Raw genomic sequence first — 17,552 nt, forward strand, 5'->3', positions numbered from 1 at the left:
TCAGTATCTACCACCAGCTGACTTAGCATGTACTCTCCATTCCTGAATTCTTTCTGATTCACTTCTTAACAGGCAGCATTTCACTGTCACTAAATATTTCAAGATCAACTCATGGGTGCAGTATCTCAAGTGCTTTCTTGAATGCCTGTCATTTTTTATACTTGAATTAATATCTTGACTGGACATAATATTCTCAAAAAACACTTGGCTGGATTCAACCATCTTTTCATACTGTACTTCATTTTTTCCACTTAAGGGAAATGTTCTTACAATATATCTCTAAATACATATTCAACTACTCTTAAATTTTCTATGTAGAGACACCTATTACCCTTTTTTCCATTGGCTGTAGTATCTTTCAGAGTTATTACCCTTCTTTTCATTCTGTTAATGTTTGGGCACTTTTGATTAAATATGCTAGATTCTGGATTCTTTTACCCCCGTAGATTTGTTAAATCTATGCCACAAAGATGGAGTGTACATGTAATGTAATGGGGGAAGGTGAGGATATTTCTACTCCCACCGGCTTGAGATCACTTCTCCAGTTCAGTGCAGAGTCTGAAGTCTGATGTGCATCTGCCCTGTTAATTGTTCACTTTCTTCTATTTCACAGATGCCTCCTGTCCAGTGTTTTCTCACTACACTAAGTCAGCTGAAGATAAAAATACCTACCCAAAAGTTAAAGAAAAGATACTCGCTCTATCTGAGATTTTAAAACAGATTTTAGGAGTATTAGTGAAAATTTTCAGGATGAATCATCAAAATGGCAACTAAAGTGTGGGTGCAGGAACAGTAATCGAGCCTCTCTGTGTTTTCCTGCTAAACTCTGGACTCATTTTTTTCCTTAGCCATTAGTTTTTTGTTTATTATGCTATACACCTTTTCTTGTTTTGTTGCATTGACTTAATAAAGATTCCTTTTATGATTCTGTATAATGATTCAACTTCATAAGACTAACTCACACAAAAGTTAAGCAAAAACTTAACTTTTTGCTATAGATTTGACTACACAAAATACATGTAAGTCCCTAATCTAACATATGAGAATCACTTCAAAACATTCACCATTACCTGCAGTGTGTTTGAAGACAGAAAATATTCCCAGCAATAGTCTTTTTCATATCTGAAACCACGTTGTCTAGCTTCTTCCCAGCCCTATGAAGAAAAGTATTGATATTGTTCCCCAAAGCAAAGACTGCTTACCAGTTTGTCTTTATTTTGGTAATAATTTTACCTTCTACTGATATTTCATTTTCTTGTAAAAAATTCAAAGAATTTCCAAATTAACAAACTAAAAAAACATAAACTTCCCATGATCCTAGTTGTTAAGAGATAACCAAAACTGAATTTGCAGACCTTTCTTTACACAAAAAAGAGCAAGTTACACAGCAACATACTGTGCATTTTACATAAAATAGCATCATTCTGTACATGATTGTATTAATCAAAATGAGCACTCTGTTGAATACATTTCAATGCTATTATATATTTTCAACTTCAAAAATATATTGTTTTATTTTGCTTTAAGCTAGAGAAGGAGGGAAGATGGCAAAAAAGAAAATACTGAATGAGCTCAAAGGAAAAAACAATATAAACTTTCCCATAATAGGTAGTACAAAACTGAGACTAGAACTACAGTAAAAAGATGCTGTCTCTATACACCAAATTACATTTAAATGTTGCAAAGATGGATGATAAATGTTTATCCTCAGATAAGCCTGTCTATAAGAGAAAAAGTCTCTCTATCCTGAATAGTGTACATGACTATCATGCTCTATCAAAAATGTTAAATCTGAATACAGGTATAGTTTATTAATGAACAAAAAGGGACCTTCTGTCATAAATGTCAGTAAGACAAAGATACAAAAGAATAATAGCAAATAAAATTTTAAAATAAATTGTTCACTTGGTTCTATTGTTATCAAAACACAAATATAGACTTTTTTCAAAAAGGGTAAATGTAATGAGCTATCACAAAATTGAAAAATGATGTACAATTTTTTTCAAATGTTCACCCAATTTTAGGCATTCTCACTTAGCAGTTTATTCCTGATAACTACCATACAGATTTTAAAAATTTAAATATATTCCTTTTACCTCAAATGCATTCACAACTGTCAGGTGATCACTTTTAGTATCCTTTGCCAATTCCTTTCTTCTTGCATCTGCGACCTTTTCTTTTCCCTTAAAACAGATGAAGGCAACTTAAATTGCTCTGATGGTATATAACAGAGAATGGCATTCTAATAAAAAGCCAATGAAAAATCTATCTAAGCAAACAACTATCCTGTGTATCTAAAAATACCTGGCCTTTTACTTGTATCTTTCTTACCAATGGAATCACAAAGGGATCTCTGAAGCTAAGACTAGCAGCAATGGTGAGCACCGGGTCGAGGCAACAGAACAGAGCTCCAAAAAGAATCATTTTTCCAATGTGTGGCTCAACTGGTAATCGTGCTAAGTGGACTCCAAGAGGTGTCAATTCTTCTTGTTTATCCAAAGCGTTCTGTAAAGTAAGAGTTTATGTTTAAAACACATTGTAAGCACCACATTTTAGTTTGCTTAAGAAAAAATAATAGGCCACTCTTAAGTCCAAATGCCCTAATATTGTTCAGCTTTAGTTCTCTTCATCAAAACGTAAGTTTGCAACATAAGTTTTGAGGTCAGCAAAGGTTAGAAACTTATTTAAACAGAAACAGCTCGGCTTTACTATAAATGTTGGAAGAGAAATGAGAGAAATAACACACCAGTAAGTCTTCAAATGAAATCACCCAGTAAAGTACAAGAGTTGTAGGAGAAGTAAAACAAAAAATGAGACACTATTACATATTTGGAATATAGAATGCATAGCCCCTAGATTCTAGTACTTTAGGAGACATGAGACAGGAGAGCAAGAGATAAAATATTTATCTAGAACCCCCCAAAACAGGGGTGACTTCTGCTCTGATTACCTAGGTAATTTGATCCAATCATCCTACTGAGCACAGATGGAAAAGCTGCTTGAAGACTGGGGAGTTACAAAAGAATTAGAAAAATCACAAGTCCAGGATTAGGGGAGGGACAAAAGTCCAAGGAAGTGAACCCAACATTGGGGCATCTTTTCCCAGAAGAAGCAACATAAATCCTCTCTAGAAGAAATTACCATCACCCCAAGCTCCAAGTTTTTATCTGCAAAGACCTCTGTAAATACAATGTCTAGTACACATTCAAAATAACAAGATTTGAACAACAACAAAAATAATAAAAAATATAACTCAATTGCCCCCTCTCACTGGCAACCAACCACTAGTTTGTTATAGGGGTGGGAGAGTGGGAGGTACAAACTACTGGTGTAGAACAGACTACAAGGATGTACTGTACAACATGGGGAATATAGCCAATATTTTGTAATAACTGTAAATGGAGTGTAACCTTTAAAAACTGTATAAAAATTTAAATTAAAAAACAAACCAAAAAAATGTAACTCAAATGTCTCATCAGACAAAGATCTCTACTAAACATTTATGGAGGAAATAACCTCGATCTTATAAAAACTCTTTCCGAGAATAGGAAAATAAATAAATAAATAATACTCTCAACTTGTTTTCTGAGCCTAGCATAATCTTGGTACCAACTTGACAAGGGACATTTGGAGAAAGGGAAACTAAATAATCTTATGCATGAGAAACTCAAAATAAAATAATGGCATATTGAATCCCAGCAAGATAGGTTTGTTTCTGGAATGAAAGTTGGTTTAACAATTGAAAAATCAATGTAATTCAATATATTACAAATTAAACATAAAAAACAGCATAATTGTATAATCTCATTAGAGGCAGAAAAAGTATTTGATAAAATCAATTATCCATGCATGATAAAAATCTCTTAGTAAACTAAGAACAGAAACTTCCTTAATTTGATAGTTTCCACCAAAAATCTTCAAAAAACATGCTCAATGAATTACTGACAGCTTTTCCTTTGAGAGTAAGAACATAAGAATGCACACTATCTTAACACTTCTGCGCAACATTGTACTAAGGATCCTGGACGACAGCTGGAAAGGAATAAATAAAATTGCAATTATTTATAGATGTGACTGTGTACTCAAAAATCTACATATAGTTATCAGAGTAAGTGGGTTTCACAGCATTGATGAATACAAGGTCAACATTCAAAACCAGTTTGATTTCTGTATATCAGACTCACAAGAAAATGAAAAATTTTGAAGTTTGAATATAATCCAAAAATACCACAAACCAAGATATAAATCTTTAAAAAAGTTCTGTAATACACAGAAAACGCTGAAACACCAAGAGATTAAATAACTAAATCAATGGGAGAGATCATGTTCTTGTTTGGTAAGACTCAATATTGTTAATTCAGGCAGTGTGACACCAGCTCAAGATAGAAATATACACCAATAGAATAAAGGTGAGCCTACAAACAGACAAATAAATCCATAGACACCTGATCTATGACTATGGCTGCAGAACAAACAGGAAAAGGATGAACTTCTCCATAAATGGTTTCAGTCAACTGCTCTAAAAACTTTGATTCCTACCTCACCTACACACACAGACACACAAATCCATTGCAGATGGATTATATAGCTAAGTGTGAAAAAGAAAACAAAGTTAAAACAATATATCCTCATGACTCCAGGGTAGAGAAAAACTTACTAAAGGACAAGAAGCAGTAACAATAAAGAAAAAGACTGATACATTTGACCACATTAAAATTAGGAATTTCAGTTTATCAAACCACTGTTAAAAAGTGAAAAGGTAAAAATACAGACATGTGCAATACACAGCTGACAAAAGGCTCAGATCAAGAGCACACAAAAAGTATACAATGACCTCCTAAAACATAACAGAAAAACAGGCATCTATAATTTATAAATGAGACTATCCAAATGGGCAATAAGCATAAAAAGCTGCCTACAAATTCAACAGTAGTCATGGTAATGCAAACTAAAAAGCCACAAAACTACTACATACCCATCAACATGCTTAGAATAAAAGACTACAGGTTGGTGATGCTACAGAGCAATGAGAATGCTCACCTACCACTGACACTGGTAGGAGTGTAAGTAGTCTGACAACTTTGGGAAATGGCTGGGCATTACCTACCAAAGTTAATCATACAAATACGCTATGATTCAGTGAATTCACTCAAGTGTACACCCATGAGAAATACTTAAACACATGCACCAAGAAACAATAAATATTGAAGAACAGTCATACCAGCACTATATGTAACTGCCTCAAATTGGAAATAACAAAAATGCCTTTCGGTAGTCATATAATAAAATATGGTAAAGAAATGAAAATGAATGAACTATAGCTAAAAGCAATAATGCACATGAATCTCACAATGTTCAGTGAAAGAATCGAGAACCCCGTTCCCCCTGCAAAAAAAAAAACCCACATCCTGTGTGAGTTCATGTAAAGTTCACAAAAGGCCAAGTTAAACTGAGCTCTTTATAGAGATGTATACTGGTATGGTAAAACCATCAAGAAAAACAAGCAAGAGATTACCATTAAAGTCATGATAGAGGTTATTTTTGAGCCTGAGAGTACAGTAATTGGGTGAGGGTAGGAAGTTGGTTTTTAGGATACTGGAAATGTTCTTAACTTCTTGACATGAATAAAAATAAGAGTGCTCACTTTGTGATAAACCATTAAGCTGGACATTTTTGTTTTGCTCTTTTACCCTGGATGGGCATGCTGTATTGCACAATAAGAAGTTTTTTTTCAAAATGTAGGCTTCAGACCCTACTGTTGGCAAGGATTTTCCAAGCCTTTTCACAATTTCGTTGCCTACAAATGGCTAAGTAAAGACTGGTTCTTAAATTCAGTTGGGAGAGAGGAAGTCATCCCACTCTGGCTTCAGACTCCAGCCGTCCTCTGGTTGTCTGTCTCTACCACAAATAATACGTTGATTCTCTGATCACCACGTAGCCCTCTACTGCTGTTCTATTCGATAAAAGTCTGGAGGGGAAGAGAGGTCAGGAGTAAAACCGCACTGCTCCCTAAAATACCACTAACCTCACTAAATCTAATCCAAATTCCAACAAAGATGGTCAGGTAAGTTACAATACTTTTCATTTAAACAACTTAATACTCACATTAAGAGATTATTTTTACATGGACCAAATTCTCAAAATTATCTACATGGATGGCACAAATAAAATTGAAATACGTAAAATACATCTTCAGCATCCTCTAACCCAGCACTAATCAACAGAACTTGCAGCATTGACAGAAATGTCTATTTCTGCACTGATTATGTGGCAGCCACTAGCCATATGTGCCTACTGAGCATCTAAAATGTGCAAGTGTGACCAAGATACTGAATTTGTAATTTAATTCAAAATTTATATTTAAACAGTCACCTGTGGCTAGTGGCTACTGTGTTGGACAGCACAGCTCTATTCTTTCTCTCCACTTTGGGCATTAACTCACTCACTAATTCTCTCCAGTCCTGTGCCGCTTCTCAACATGGTCTCATGCAGGGATGGCTACAAACTAAGTGGTCACTTGACTAAGACACTGAAACTAGTTCCTCAAAACTCTGACTTCATAAAAGAAACTAAGGAAAAAAGCTGTAAGAATAAAATGATAGGTAGGGGGATAGGATATTTTGGAGAAAAGCCACCTGCTAGTATTCCTTCAAAGATAGAAGAGTTGCCTTTATAAAATGTTCATACTGTCATTAAGTTACCTGTATTTGACAAAAGCTCTAAAAATATTATGGTAATCAGAAAGAGTAGAATAAAGCAACCAAATTCATTTCTAGAATACAAATGAAGAGGACCAGTAATTGAAAGATTTCAAAATTTTATGTAATTTTAAATCAGGCCTATAATGAAAAAACTTGTGTGGAAAGAGCCCAGTATAAGGAAACTCACAAAGGTATCATTTTATAACTTTCTAATTTATATTTCATACTCCAAGCCGAATAGCCAAAGAGTGAATCAATTTGGCACTGCACATTCATTGGCCTACCTTGCCATAATGAAAGTAAATTTTATAATTAGCTGGCTTACTTACTTTAACACTCTAAGTTAGAATTTTTAAAAAAATCAAACTTACCAGTTCCATCAGGTGCTTTATGGAAAGTAACACTGCTTCATTCGATGGTGGATCCATTAGCCTACTCAGAAAGTAAGCAATTCCACCTAGCCTTAAAATCTGGGGAGAGACAAATATAATTAAACATATATCATATATTGGCATAAGAGTTTAATCCTGCCTGTGTCACTGACTCAAAATAAAGCATCAAACCTATACATGATTTTCAAGTTAGTTATTTTACCAGAATAAGTAAAAATTATATTTGTGATTCTATAAAAACATGTTTAAAGGCCAACATACTACCTTCTAACACCCACCAACTCTATTAATGAGAAAAGTAGCTGGTTAAAATCTCAACAAACAAGTTGATTACCAATTACCTTCAAAATAAGGCAGCTAATTTTATCAAAATACATTAAGATGCTGAAAAAATGGTAAGTAGTCTATAATGAGGGATCTTAAGATATAATAACAGTAGCTAACAATTACTGAACACTTACTATGTGCCAGGCACTGTTCTAAGAATTTTATATGAAGTTAATTTAAATAACTTGCCCAATATAACAGAACCAGCTTGCCACAGGATGATTTGGGATTCAAACCCAGGTAGTCTGGCTCGAGAGCAGTATGTAATTAAAAACTGTTTAGTCAATATCTGATCAAAGCTTTAAAAAATATAATTTATAGTTGACCTTTTTTGAACTGCATGGGTCCACTTACACACAGATTTTTTTTTTCAATAAATATAGTACTTGCATTTTTATTTTACAGATTTTTAAATTAACTAAGCGTGGGGAAAGGTTTGTGTTCAATTAGAGGTCACAATATGTAGAATCAAAAGAACTAGGGTTTGAGTCCTGATTCTACCTAAACTGTTTAACTAACCACCCTTGGGTGAGTCTTTTATCAATTCCTTTGTTTCTGAGGCAGAAAAGGCAGCAAGTGGATTTTCGGCAACCCTAATCCCCACGCTGTTCAAGGATCAACCGTTCTAACACACAGAGAGAAACAAACGCATGGTAAAAATTCTTTCTGGCAGATTAGTATACTACTTTCCTCTATCAAAGATGCTGAAAACTAGAACCCTGTTTACTTTCTTAACTCTCCCAGCTAATTTACCTTTATTTGTAAACAAAGTTCTTCCAAAGGCGTTCTCAAAATTTCTGGCAGTTGATAGTCATCTAGAAGGCTTGCTCTAAGACCATTATACAGATGATAGCAATGACCAGGTTGAACTCTTAAAAAAAAAGGGGCGGGGGGTGTATTATCAGTGACTTTTTAGAACTCCAGAGAAAAGACTAGGCAGGGGAAGTAGTCAATATTTCTTTCAAGCCACACCATAACTAATTTACTTGTTATTTCATTTTTATTAATCACAAATTCCTTCTCCCCACCTGTTTTGAATAAGCTTAAATCCATTAACCCTAAGTCCTAGTTCTAAAAGATACAGGATTGCCTCCCCCTACCAATAATTTGGTTCCCTGTTTCTATCTTACAGATTCCAGACTTCTATTCACAATAACAGCAGTATACGTAGGTTAATCTCTTTGGGCCTTGTGAGCATTTTATGTAACAAATCCCGGTATTATGTTAACCTGTCTATATTATTTTAAAAGCTTTTAGGTATGTGCTATTTATTGAGTTCTCAGAGGGATGTTGGAAACGGTTATTGTTTTCATCTAGTGACCTGAATGATACTATTCTTTGTACAATGTTAAGGACAGATATGAAGAGGTTAGTGAATTCATTCATCTTCAAGCAGAATAAAATATTTCTGTAGGCGCTTGCTGTTAAAGGAGGGGGAGGCCCTTTTCCTATAGGAGTAAATTAATTCTAAAAATCTTAGCTATTTCGGTCACAAGTCTACAAAGACCCATTATCTATTATATTACATGTCTGCAGAAACTAAAAGTAAGAGGGTCTCCACTGAGGACCAGGTAGTTAATATAGTTTGCTCTGGCCTTCAACATAATTATCAATCTAATTAGCTTTGCTAAAGGAATTTATATCTAGAGAGCCCACAAGGGACTATTTTCCATTTGAATTAAACACTGTGTGTGTATATATACATATATACGTATAACTGAATCAGTTTGCTGTACACCAGAAAATAACACACCAGTGTAAACTGACTATACTTCAATTAGGAAAAAAACCCATGTAATTCCACAGTTAACCTTCACCAGGATAGTGGGGATGAGGAATTAGATAAAATGTAATACTTGATTTACTCTATTTCCATAATTGTTTTCATGGATCAAATCTTAAGGCCTAGTGTGTTTACTATTCATTTATAAAAGTGTGCCAAAACCCATTCACCACAGTGAATACTTTTTGAATCAGTATCCAGTAGTGACAGGTCTGCATGGGAAAACTCCAATCCTGCTAGGTCCCCAATCAAGGTATGCCCTGGTTAACTGATTAGAAGGTACACTTTGTGAATTAAGCCGTGACTATGGTCAACGGCACCAACTGCATAATCTAATAAACTACCTGGAAGTCAAGTTATACTGGGATAATCAGCAAAGATCATAGCCAGTGAGTCAGAGCTTTAAAGATATAGTACCAACTTAAAGGACTGATAAAATGGTCTGTAAAATTTTCTTTCAACTCTCCTTTCCTTACTTAAGCCAGTATTTGAAGATTAATAGGAATCTTTTTATTCTACGTGTAAGAGGCAAAACAAAAACTCTCTTCTAAAACTCCAGACATGATTCTACTACTCATATGAGTAAGGGTACAAAAATACTGTGAAGTATGCATTACAACAAATAATAAGTGCAATTATTTGTGTTAAAGGCAAATCTTTTCTCCTACCATTAAAACAGAGATATTTCTACTTCTTTTGCTATCACCACAGCAGTGGGGAAAAGGTATTTTCCCTGTGTTTTCATTGGTAACTGATAGTGAAAACCCAGCACAGCTGTGAAGTATACTGATGAGGAGCCCAGACCGTGGAGCCAGACTGCCTGGCTTCAAATCCTGGCTCTGCTACTTACAAAACTGTGTGACTTTGGACAGATGACTTAATTTCTTTGTACCTTAATTTCTTTACCCTTAAAATAGAGATAATAACCTATACTTCATAGCACTGTGGTAAGGATTCAGCAAGTTAATGTATATAAAGTATCTATGAGATGATCTGACATTCAAATATTATTAATAGCTATCATTATTCATAATATATGCTTTTTAAAAAGAAACACAATTATATGTAATATAGCTAATAACATAAAGAATAAAGAATATTAATTTTAATTAACCAGACTGAGGAATTAGAGGTAGAAATATCATAAAATAGAAAACTTGGTAAGATAGTTTTTCCAAAGCAACTATGATTAAAACAACTTTCCCATTTAAAAACGTGCTGCAGTTAGTTTTAAAAAATATGAAAGGTAACTGTCCTAAATAAATATTTTAAAATGCCACCAACACATTTTGCTACACAAAATTTTTTTGCTTTTAAGGCTTCACACAAAGGTCCCACCTTACCTTCCAGCTCGACCTTTCCTTTGTTTAGCATTAGCTTTACTAACCCACTCGGCAGACATTGTACTGATGTTGTTCTGTGTGTCGAAGTGTGTCTCCTTTATTTTTCCTCCATCTATTACATAAACTACATCATCTATGGTAATGCTGTTTGGAAAATAAATATATAAAAAATGTTAAAAACACATGAAAAGTACATTAACCGATAACAGGCCTACAAACAGGGATTTTAAAGCATTTTTTATTGAATCGATTTGATTTTTAGCAGTTCAGGATTTTCACCACTCTTCCCAGTTACCAACGTAAGGGGGATCAAGCACCAAATCACAGGCAGCATCAGCAGCTTCAGTGGCAGCACATAGGGCCAATCTTACAGATCATGTGCTGAATTCTTATTTGCCTACAGCCAAACTGCACAGCTTGCCTGAGGACTTTTGTACCTAGCTTTAGGAGCCCTCCAGTTCCATGATTTAATATCAGTTTCCACAGAACAATCTGCTGCCATGACCATACTGGTATAATAGTACCTCCAAGGGAATACATTTTAAATGCTGTATATAACTAATTACCAAACTACCAAACAATTCTACTCCCAACCAGAAAAACTGACCTCAGTTCCCAAGCTTCTTTAGGAAAGCGTTAAAACAACCACTTAATAGCCTATTTCTAAAGGGACTAGAACATTAGTATAGGTTGAAAAAACCCCCACAAAACCTATGTTCACTACCATAACTAAATTAAAATAGCTTTACTTTTAAGAAATTAGAAAGTATTTTGTAGAAGAAAAAGATTAAAGTATGTTAATAATTTATGGGGCTCAAAACTAATGTAATCAACAGTAGTTGGTAATTAAAACAATTTTTACCTAGTCTCTGCAATGTTGGTAGCAATTACTATTTTCCGAACACCAGGAGGGGTTCTTTTAAATACCTGTAAGAATAAATGCATCAAAATCCCAAAAGTAAACTAATTTCTGATACATCATTCTTGCAAATAGAGGAATTACTTCAGGTACTGTTCATTTTTAGCAATTCTGTGTTCACTGACATATATGCATCTAATATTTATAGATATATTTATAAAGTATACATCATCTTCAATACCACAGAATTCCCTTTTGGTAAATCAAACAGTCTCCCACAGATGTCAGCACCTTACCACAAACAAGATTTCAAACGAAATGTGATAATTTAAATATAGAGATAATTTGAATTTATAGATATTTAAGTAGTATATAAATTACTAATGATATGAAAATATGATAATTTAAAATTTGTTTTTTAACAAATGCTGGATAGTATAAATGTCTTACTGTATAGTCAAACTTTTAAGGGAGAGGGACAGAAGTTTAAAGATAAGAATTATGAATTACCCAAAACTATAAAGGCAAGATCACCAACCAACCAGGCAGATGCCCAATCGTCAGAATGAATGTCAGCTGGCTGTGCCACCGTATACTAGCTTTCTGACTGGACTGGATTTTAAAAATAAATCCCCTTCACATGGTGAATCCTACAATGTCATGATGGCAAGTACCACCTTGGCCGAAAAGCAAAAAAATGCATAAACTTATCCCCTCGTTCATAAAAGTGATAATCAATAAATAAAATGTTGTTTGCCCGTCTAGTCACATATTCTCTAGCAAAGGAATAAATAATTTACGGTGAGGGTGTCAGAGATGGCAGTACCTCCACACTGGATACAATTTTGTCCGATCTTTGGAATCAAAAGTTCTCTTTCTTTCCTCTTCTCTTCCCTCAGGTATGCACTCTGTATCTAATCCAGCTGGCTGAGCCTTACTCAGGACTAAGGTACCAGCAGAAAGGATATTAAAAAGCTCTCAATAAAAAATGTCAAGATATTTTCTTACAAAGAGTGGAAAAATGGATCCATCTCATTCTACCAGGAACTGCAAACACTAGAAAATCACCTTGCCTTTGAGAAAGCAGTGTTCATTCTAACTAGAGAAATCCCTGCATCTGACAGAGCCAAAACATCCAAAACCATAATAATACATTATTGAAATCTCATGCCTGCAAATGTACTAATTCTGTTAAATCAAAATTTCAAATATCAAGCTGTACATGTCACAGATTATTAACTTCTAGGTTGAGTTATTTTTATTGGTATTCACATACTTTTTTCTTTTATTCAGGAAACCCAAACAAGTTCTTGGTAAAACCAATCTTTAAACGTTTCCCTAATGCTGACAAAACTAATCTGATTTGTGGATTACCCTCTCTTATTCAACTTTTTGTACAATCATTCCCTGAAGACTCATTTGCACAGGTTCTCAAAGAAGTATTTTTTTATATGGATTACTATTTGAAAATGTGCCTTAAAAAATAAAAGAAAATAAAACCTACAATAAGCAGTCCTTAAAGCCTGCCACAGTTTGAAAGATAAATTTAACATACCTGTGTCTGGTTAACTGTAGGCATCAGTGAATGTAAAGGTATAATAAGAAACCTGTCTGAAAATTAAAAAGAAAATTAAACTTTAAGACAAATAGTTGCAGAAAAGCTCCATCAAAAAAATATGGAACAGGGACTTCCCTGGTGGTTAAGAATCCGCCTGCCAATGCAGGGGACATGGGTTTGAGCCCTGGTCCGGGAAGATCCCACATGCCGTGGAGCAACTAAGCCCGTGCACCACAACTACTGAGCCTGCGCTCTAGAGCCTGCGAGCCACAACTACTGAAGCCCACGCACCTAGAGCCCGTGCTCTGCAACGAGAAGCCACCGCAACGAGAAGCCCACGTACTGCAACGAAGAGTAGCCCCTGCTCTCCGCAACTAGAGAAAGCCCACGCGCAACACGAAGACCCAATGCAGCCAATAAATAAATAAATTTATTAAAAAATATATATATATGGAACAATGAATTCAGATGCTAAGCCACTTGATAATCAGACCAACTTTATTCTTTTTATGTTCTTGTTAATATTTTTTTGTTAATTCTAAATTCCTAAAGAATGCTTAAAAAAGTTGGAAGCTCTCTTTTCAAATTATACTAAAAAAAATAATTAACTCCATTCCCACCACTAACTGAAGACCAAAGGATTTTGCTTAATATGGATGAATATGTTTGTAGACTTTGGGTAATCCTACTTTAATCATACAAAGAATATTTAAATTTTTAAAGCAAATTACGTACTAAATTTCCATGTCCTACTTAAAAATAATGAAATAGCACTGGTTAAATGTAATACATTCCAAAAGTGACCCACATTTTAAAAAAATAATTGTTAGGAATATAAGAAGTTTTAAGTTTCAAAATGAAGTTGCTCAAGCCCATTCATGATTATTAGCCAATAGACAGAAAGTTTGATGTAGTACGGTAATGGGAAGGAGAAAGAATGTTAAGGAAGCAAGGGTAAAATTTCAGTTAGATATAGTTACCAAAGTGCAACCTGACTTACATCTCCAGCAAGAGTGTCCAAATGACCCCTAGATAGCTGTATTTCCCCCAGATAAAGAACTGTTGTTATTCAAAGGAGATACGGTGCTCCCCCATAGACTCTCTATGACCCCCCCCCGAACTTAAAAAGCAGTAAAATGCTGTCAAGCAATTGGTATTGCTAAAAAAGAATGCTCTTAATTACTTGTCTCTGTGACACGATATGAAATACATCAACTCTAAATACTTAACTCGAATTGAATCAAGCCTTCAGATATAACTTCCAGTTTGCAAGGGAATAGAGGTAAGAGGATCAAATGAAATGATACCATAAAGATTCAGACAGTTCCAGAATGTTGCAGACCTAGTCTTTTCCACCATGGGTAAAGTAAGGGGAGAATGGGAGTGATGTTCTAGAACTAGAGTAAACGATCTATCAGTCTGACTTTTTCTATAGTCTGAGCAAGCTAGCTGTGAAAGACACTTTAGGGGAAACAATGGGAAAATCTGATTATAGACGATTATCAGATGATGTTAAAGATTAGGTATGTTAAATTTTTGAAAGATTTCCGTTAAAAGAAATTAAGTTGGTGGTGGAAGTATAAATTAATACCTCCATCCCTGAGAATAATTCAATTAGAAAGTTAATCAAGTCAATTATAATAATCTATAATGTCACACCCTTTTCCCCACTCCCCCCAAAATGATCTTCCCTGCATTTTTCTTGGAAAATATATACACACCCTTATTTTTTAAAACTAAAAGTAGATCATACAATAGTGTTTATGACGGGGAAAGGAGAGGCCAAAATTGGAAGGTTCAGCCAAAAAAGTATTCCAATTGTTTAAAAAACTAATTCGGTTGTATAGTTCAATCACGGCTATACTTTTTCTATAGAGAAAGATTATCAATGACAAGGAAAAGAGAAAGCAGTATTTCATTATAGAGGAATCATGGTGATCAGATAAAAATATTTTTCTGGCTAGAGAATAAATAATTCTAATTATAAATAATTTTAATTATAGAGAATCCTTGAGGGCATTACCATGATGGGATTTAACAAAGAATAAAAAATATTTTAGCCAATAAAATTAGATCGAAATATTTTTTAGTGTTTTGTAAAAAATAAAATGTATCAAAAGCACTTCAACAGAGTAAGGTTAGGAAGTATATTCAGAACTATAAAATACTAAATAGAATTTGCTTTGCTAAAGTTAATAATGACTCCTGAAAAAGCTTTAACTGAATTTCATAGGAGAAAAATGTTCCCATGCATTTCTCTAAGGTGTAAGAGGTTATACCTCTCAAAACATGCTGTTAAACAATCAGAATCACCTAAGGACTTTTTTTTTTTTAATTCAGATGTTCAGGTCACATTCTTATATTTTGGGATCTGGGAATCTGCATTTTAAAGAAGTGCCATGGGTGACTCTGCTGTAGAGTCAGCTGAGAAATAGTGGACTAAGGGATAAATTCAAACTTCTTTTCTGCCCAGCTAAATGCAGAAGTGAGTGAAAAAACAAAAACTCCAAAGCCAGCATCTTAACTTTATGAACTCAATTTTATTAGGCAAATTTAGGAAGAGAGGAAAAATAGTCTCACCATAATACTAAATAAGGAACTTCACTACACACCTACCATCTTCATCTCTGACCTAGAACTTCCAAGAAAAAAAAAGAAAAAAAGAAGATCCAACTTTTGAAAAAACCCAAGCTGGACTAAGACCACCAAGCTCAAATGAAAGAAAATAACCAGGCTACATATGATTCAAGTACCACTCTTGGAATTAGAATAAAATGCATTTCTATAATACCTGATTTAAACATCACTTGTGACATCAAGAGATCATGTAAAGTGCTGATATTGTCCCAACCTGGTAGAAAGACCAATATTGCACCATCCTATATGGAGGGGAAAGAACCATTACAAAGGATCACATAACAAAATACACTAAGTACAATTCTGTGCACAATTAAGTCTTCATTAAAATTATACTAGCTCAAGATAACTTTAGTTACTAATTATAACTAAAGAATATAAGTTCACTTTTTAAAAATAGGATTTATAATCCAGACATTTCATTTGTTTAGTCTTTTCTTCAAACAGGTCAAATGTCTAAATCTTTTGGTATTTTGAAATTCCTATTTCTGGTGTCAAAAGCCATTTCTTCCATAGGTTATTTTTTTTTTTTTAAAGCATTTAAGAAAATTTTCTTTTTTCATGGCCTTGGTACAAAAATAAAATTGAAATTATATTTCAATTTTGAAACTTAAAAACAAAACTAACCTCTTCTTCCAAAACAATGTATCGAATAAGGGCAGCAATCAAATTCAGATCAACTTTATCATCATCCATCATTCCTATAACATCTATAGTGCTTGGAGAATACCTATCAAAGTCAAATAGAAAGCCATGAAATACCTGATAGTTTCCTGAAGTTTAACTTGCTATAAAATCTTATAATTAACTCAATCTGCAAATGGGAAAACATAATCAATAAATAGGAAAGAATTACTGGGATTATGATAGTGTTTACAAGTCAAATCAGTATAGTATTCAGCTAGAATATGAGACTTGCAATGCTATCCTTAAATGCGTACAAAATCAAGACAATCCTGCTTTTTGTTTCAGTCATTTAGCCACCGTGTTCACTTTCAAACAAAACGGACTTACTTTTTTCTCAATTCCCTTACATAACCTGGCCAGCGTTCTTTATAGATTGCTTCTTTTTCTTCTTTTTCTTGTCTATTTACATGCCCTTGCATGAAACCCCTCTTAAACTGGGATCGGTGTTCTTTTTGTTCTGGAACATATCTAAAATAAAAACATTCTTAAATAGCTTCACTTTTTTGAAACTCTGGTTTTAGCTAATATTCAATATCTCTGACTTTTTTACATTTAGGATTTTAAATTTTAAAGAACATCTTCACTATCCTTTCTAGTGAATGCTAGTTAAATATAAATTTATTACCAAGTATTAACATATAAAATGACATTTTAGATAAAAATCATTCTTCTCTATCAAAGTATATAAACCTCTAGATCATCTTCAGCAATAAAAATTTAAAAATAACTAGAGTAACTTCCATCTTTAAGTTTGAATTTGCTTTTAAATCAAAAGTTAACATTAATGTAAGTCTAAAACAACAGTTAATGATTGCCTAGAAGACTCAGATTTTGAATATAGGAGGTTTCCAAACCTGAGTGCACATAAGAATCCCCTGGGGAGTTTGTAAAATAGACTCCTAAATCTTATATTGTGATTTGGATTCAGTAGGTCTGGCTGGGGTCTGCTAATCCAGGAATTTTAATTAGTGCCCCAGGAGATTCAGACAGTGTAGAGATCTACAGACCCATGCTTGAGAACTACTTAGTTCTGCTCAGTCTCACAGACATAGCTAATGGCAGAGCGAGAATCAGCATTCAAATCTCTTACGTGTCAGTCCAGTACTATGCTTTGACTCCACCATGCTGCAGTGACTGCTAAAAACAGAGGGCACATCTGCCCAAGAATGTCACCTACCATAAGTGGGTTCTCAGAGGCATGGGAGTAGAGAGGGACAAAGAAAAATGAACCTACACTTTAACCCCAAAGCCCCTCAGAGTTTACC

General features: G+C 34.1%; 2 protein-coding genes across 3 annotated transcripts in view; one reads left to right on the forward strand and one right to left on the reverse strand.

The window, feature by feature from the left end:
- Window positions 1-1,026, forward strand: part of ARHGEF26 (Rho guanine nucleotide exchange factor 26) — a 159,478-nt gene extending 158,452 nt beyond the window's left edge. The window contains exon 15 of one of the 2 annotated variants that reach the window (XM_036849635.1): window positions 614-1,026. In XM_036849635.1, coding sequence (XP_036705530.1) covers window positions 614-774 — 161 coding nt within the window. In that variant the 3' untranslated portion in view covers window positions 775-1,026. The remainder of the gene's footprint in view (window positions 1-613) is intronic. The other variant, XM_036849637.1, reaches the window with a different exon arrangement.
- Window positions 1-17,552, reverse strand: part of DHX36 (DEAH-box helicase 36) — a 50,556-nt gene that overhangs the window by 7,746 nt on the left and 25,258 nt on the right. The window contains exons 10-20 of the mRNA XM_036849634.1: window positions 16,615-16,755; window positions 16,228-16,330; window positions 15,755-15,842; window positions 12,961-13,016; window positions 11,409-11,473; window positions 10,547-10,690; window positions 8,174-8,291; window positions 7,073-7,171; window positions 2,332-2,505; window positions 2,097-2,183; window positions 1,071-1,154 (exon numbers count right to left, since the gene is read on the reverse strand). Of these exons, the coding sequence (XP_036705529.1) occupies window positions 1,071-1,154; window positions 2,097-2,183; window positions 2,332-2,505; window positions 7,073-7,171; window positions 8,174-8,291; window positions 10,547-10,690; window positions 11,409-11,473; window positions 12,961-13,016; window positions 15,755-15,842; window positions 16,228-16,330; window positions 16,615-16,755 (1,159 nt within the window). The remainder of the gene's footprint in view (window positions 1-1,070; window positions 1,155-2,096; window positions 2,184-2,331; window positions 2,506-7,072; window positions 7,172-8,173; window positions 8,292-10,546; window positions 10,691-11,408; window positions 11,474-12,960; window positions 13,017-15,754; window positions 15,843-16,227; window positions 16,331-16,614; window positions 16,756-17,552) is intronic.

Source organism: Balaenoptera musculus, chromosome 4 (genome assembly GCF_009873245.2).
Source record: "Balaenoptera musculus isolate JJ_BM4_2016_0621 chromosome 4, mBalMus1.pri.v3, whole genome shotgun sequence".
NCBI lineage: Eukaryota > Metazoa > Chordata > Mammalia > Artiodactyla > Balaenopteridae > Balaenoptera > Balaenoptera musculus.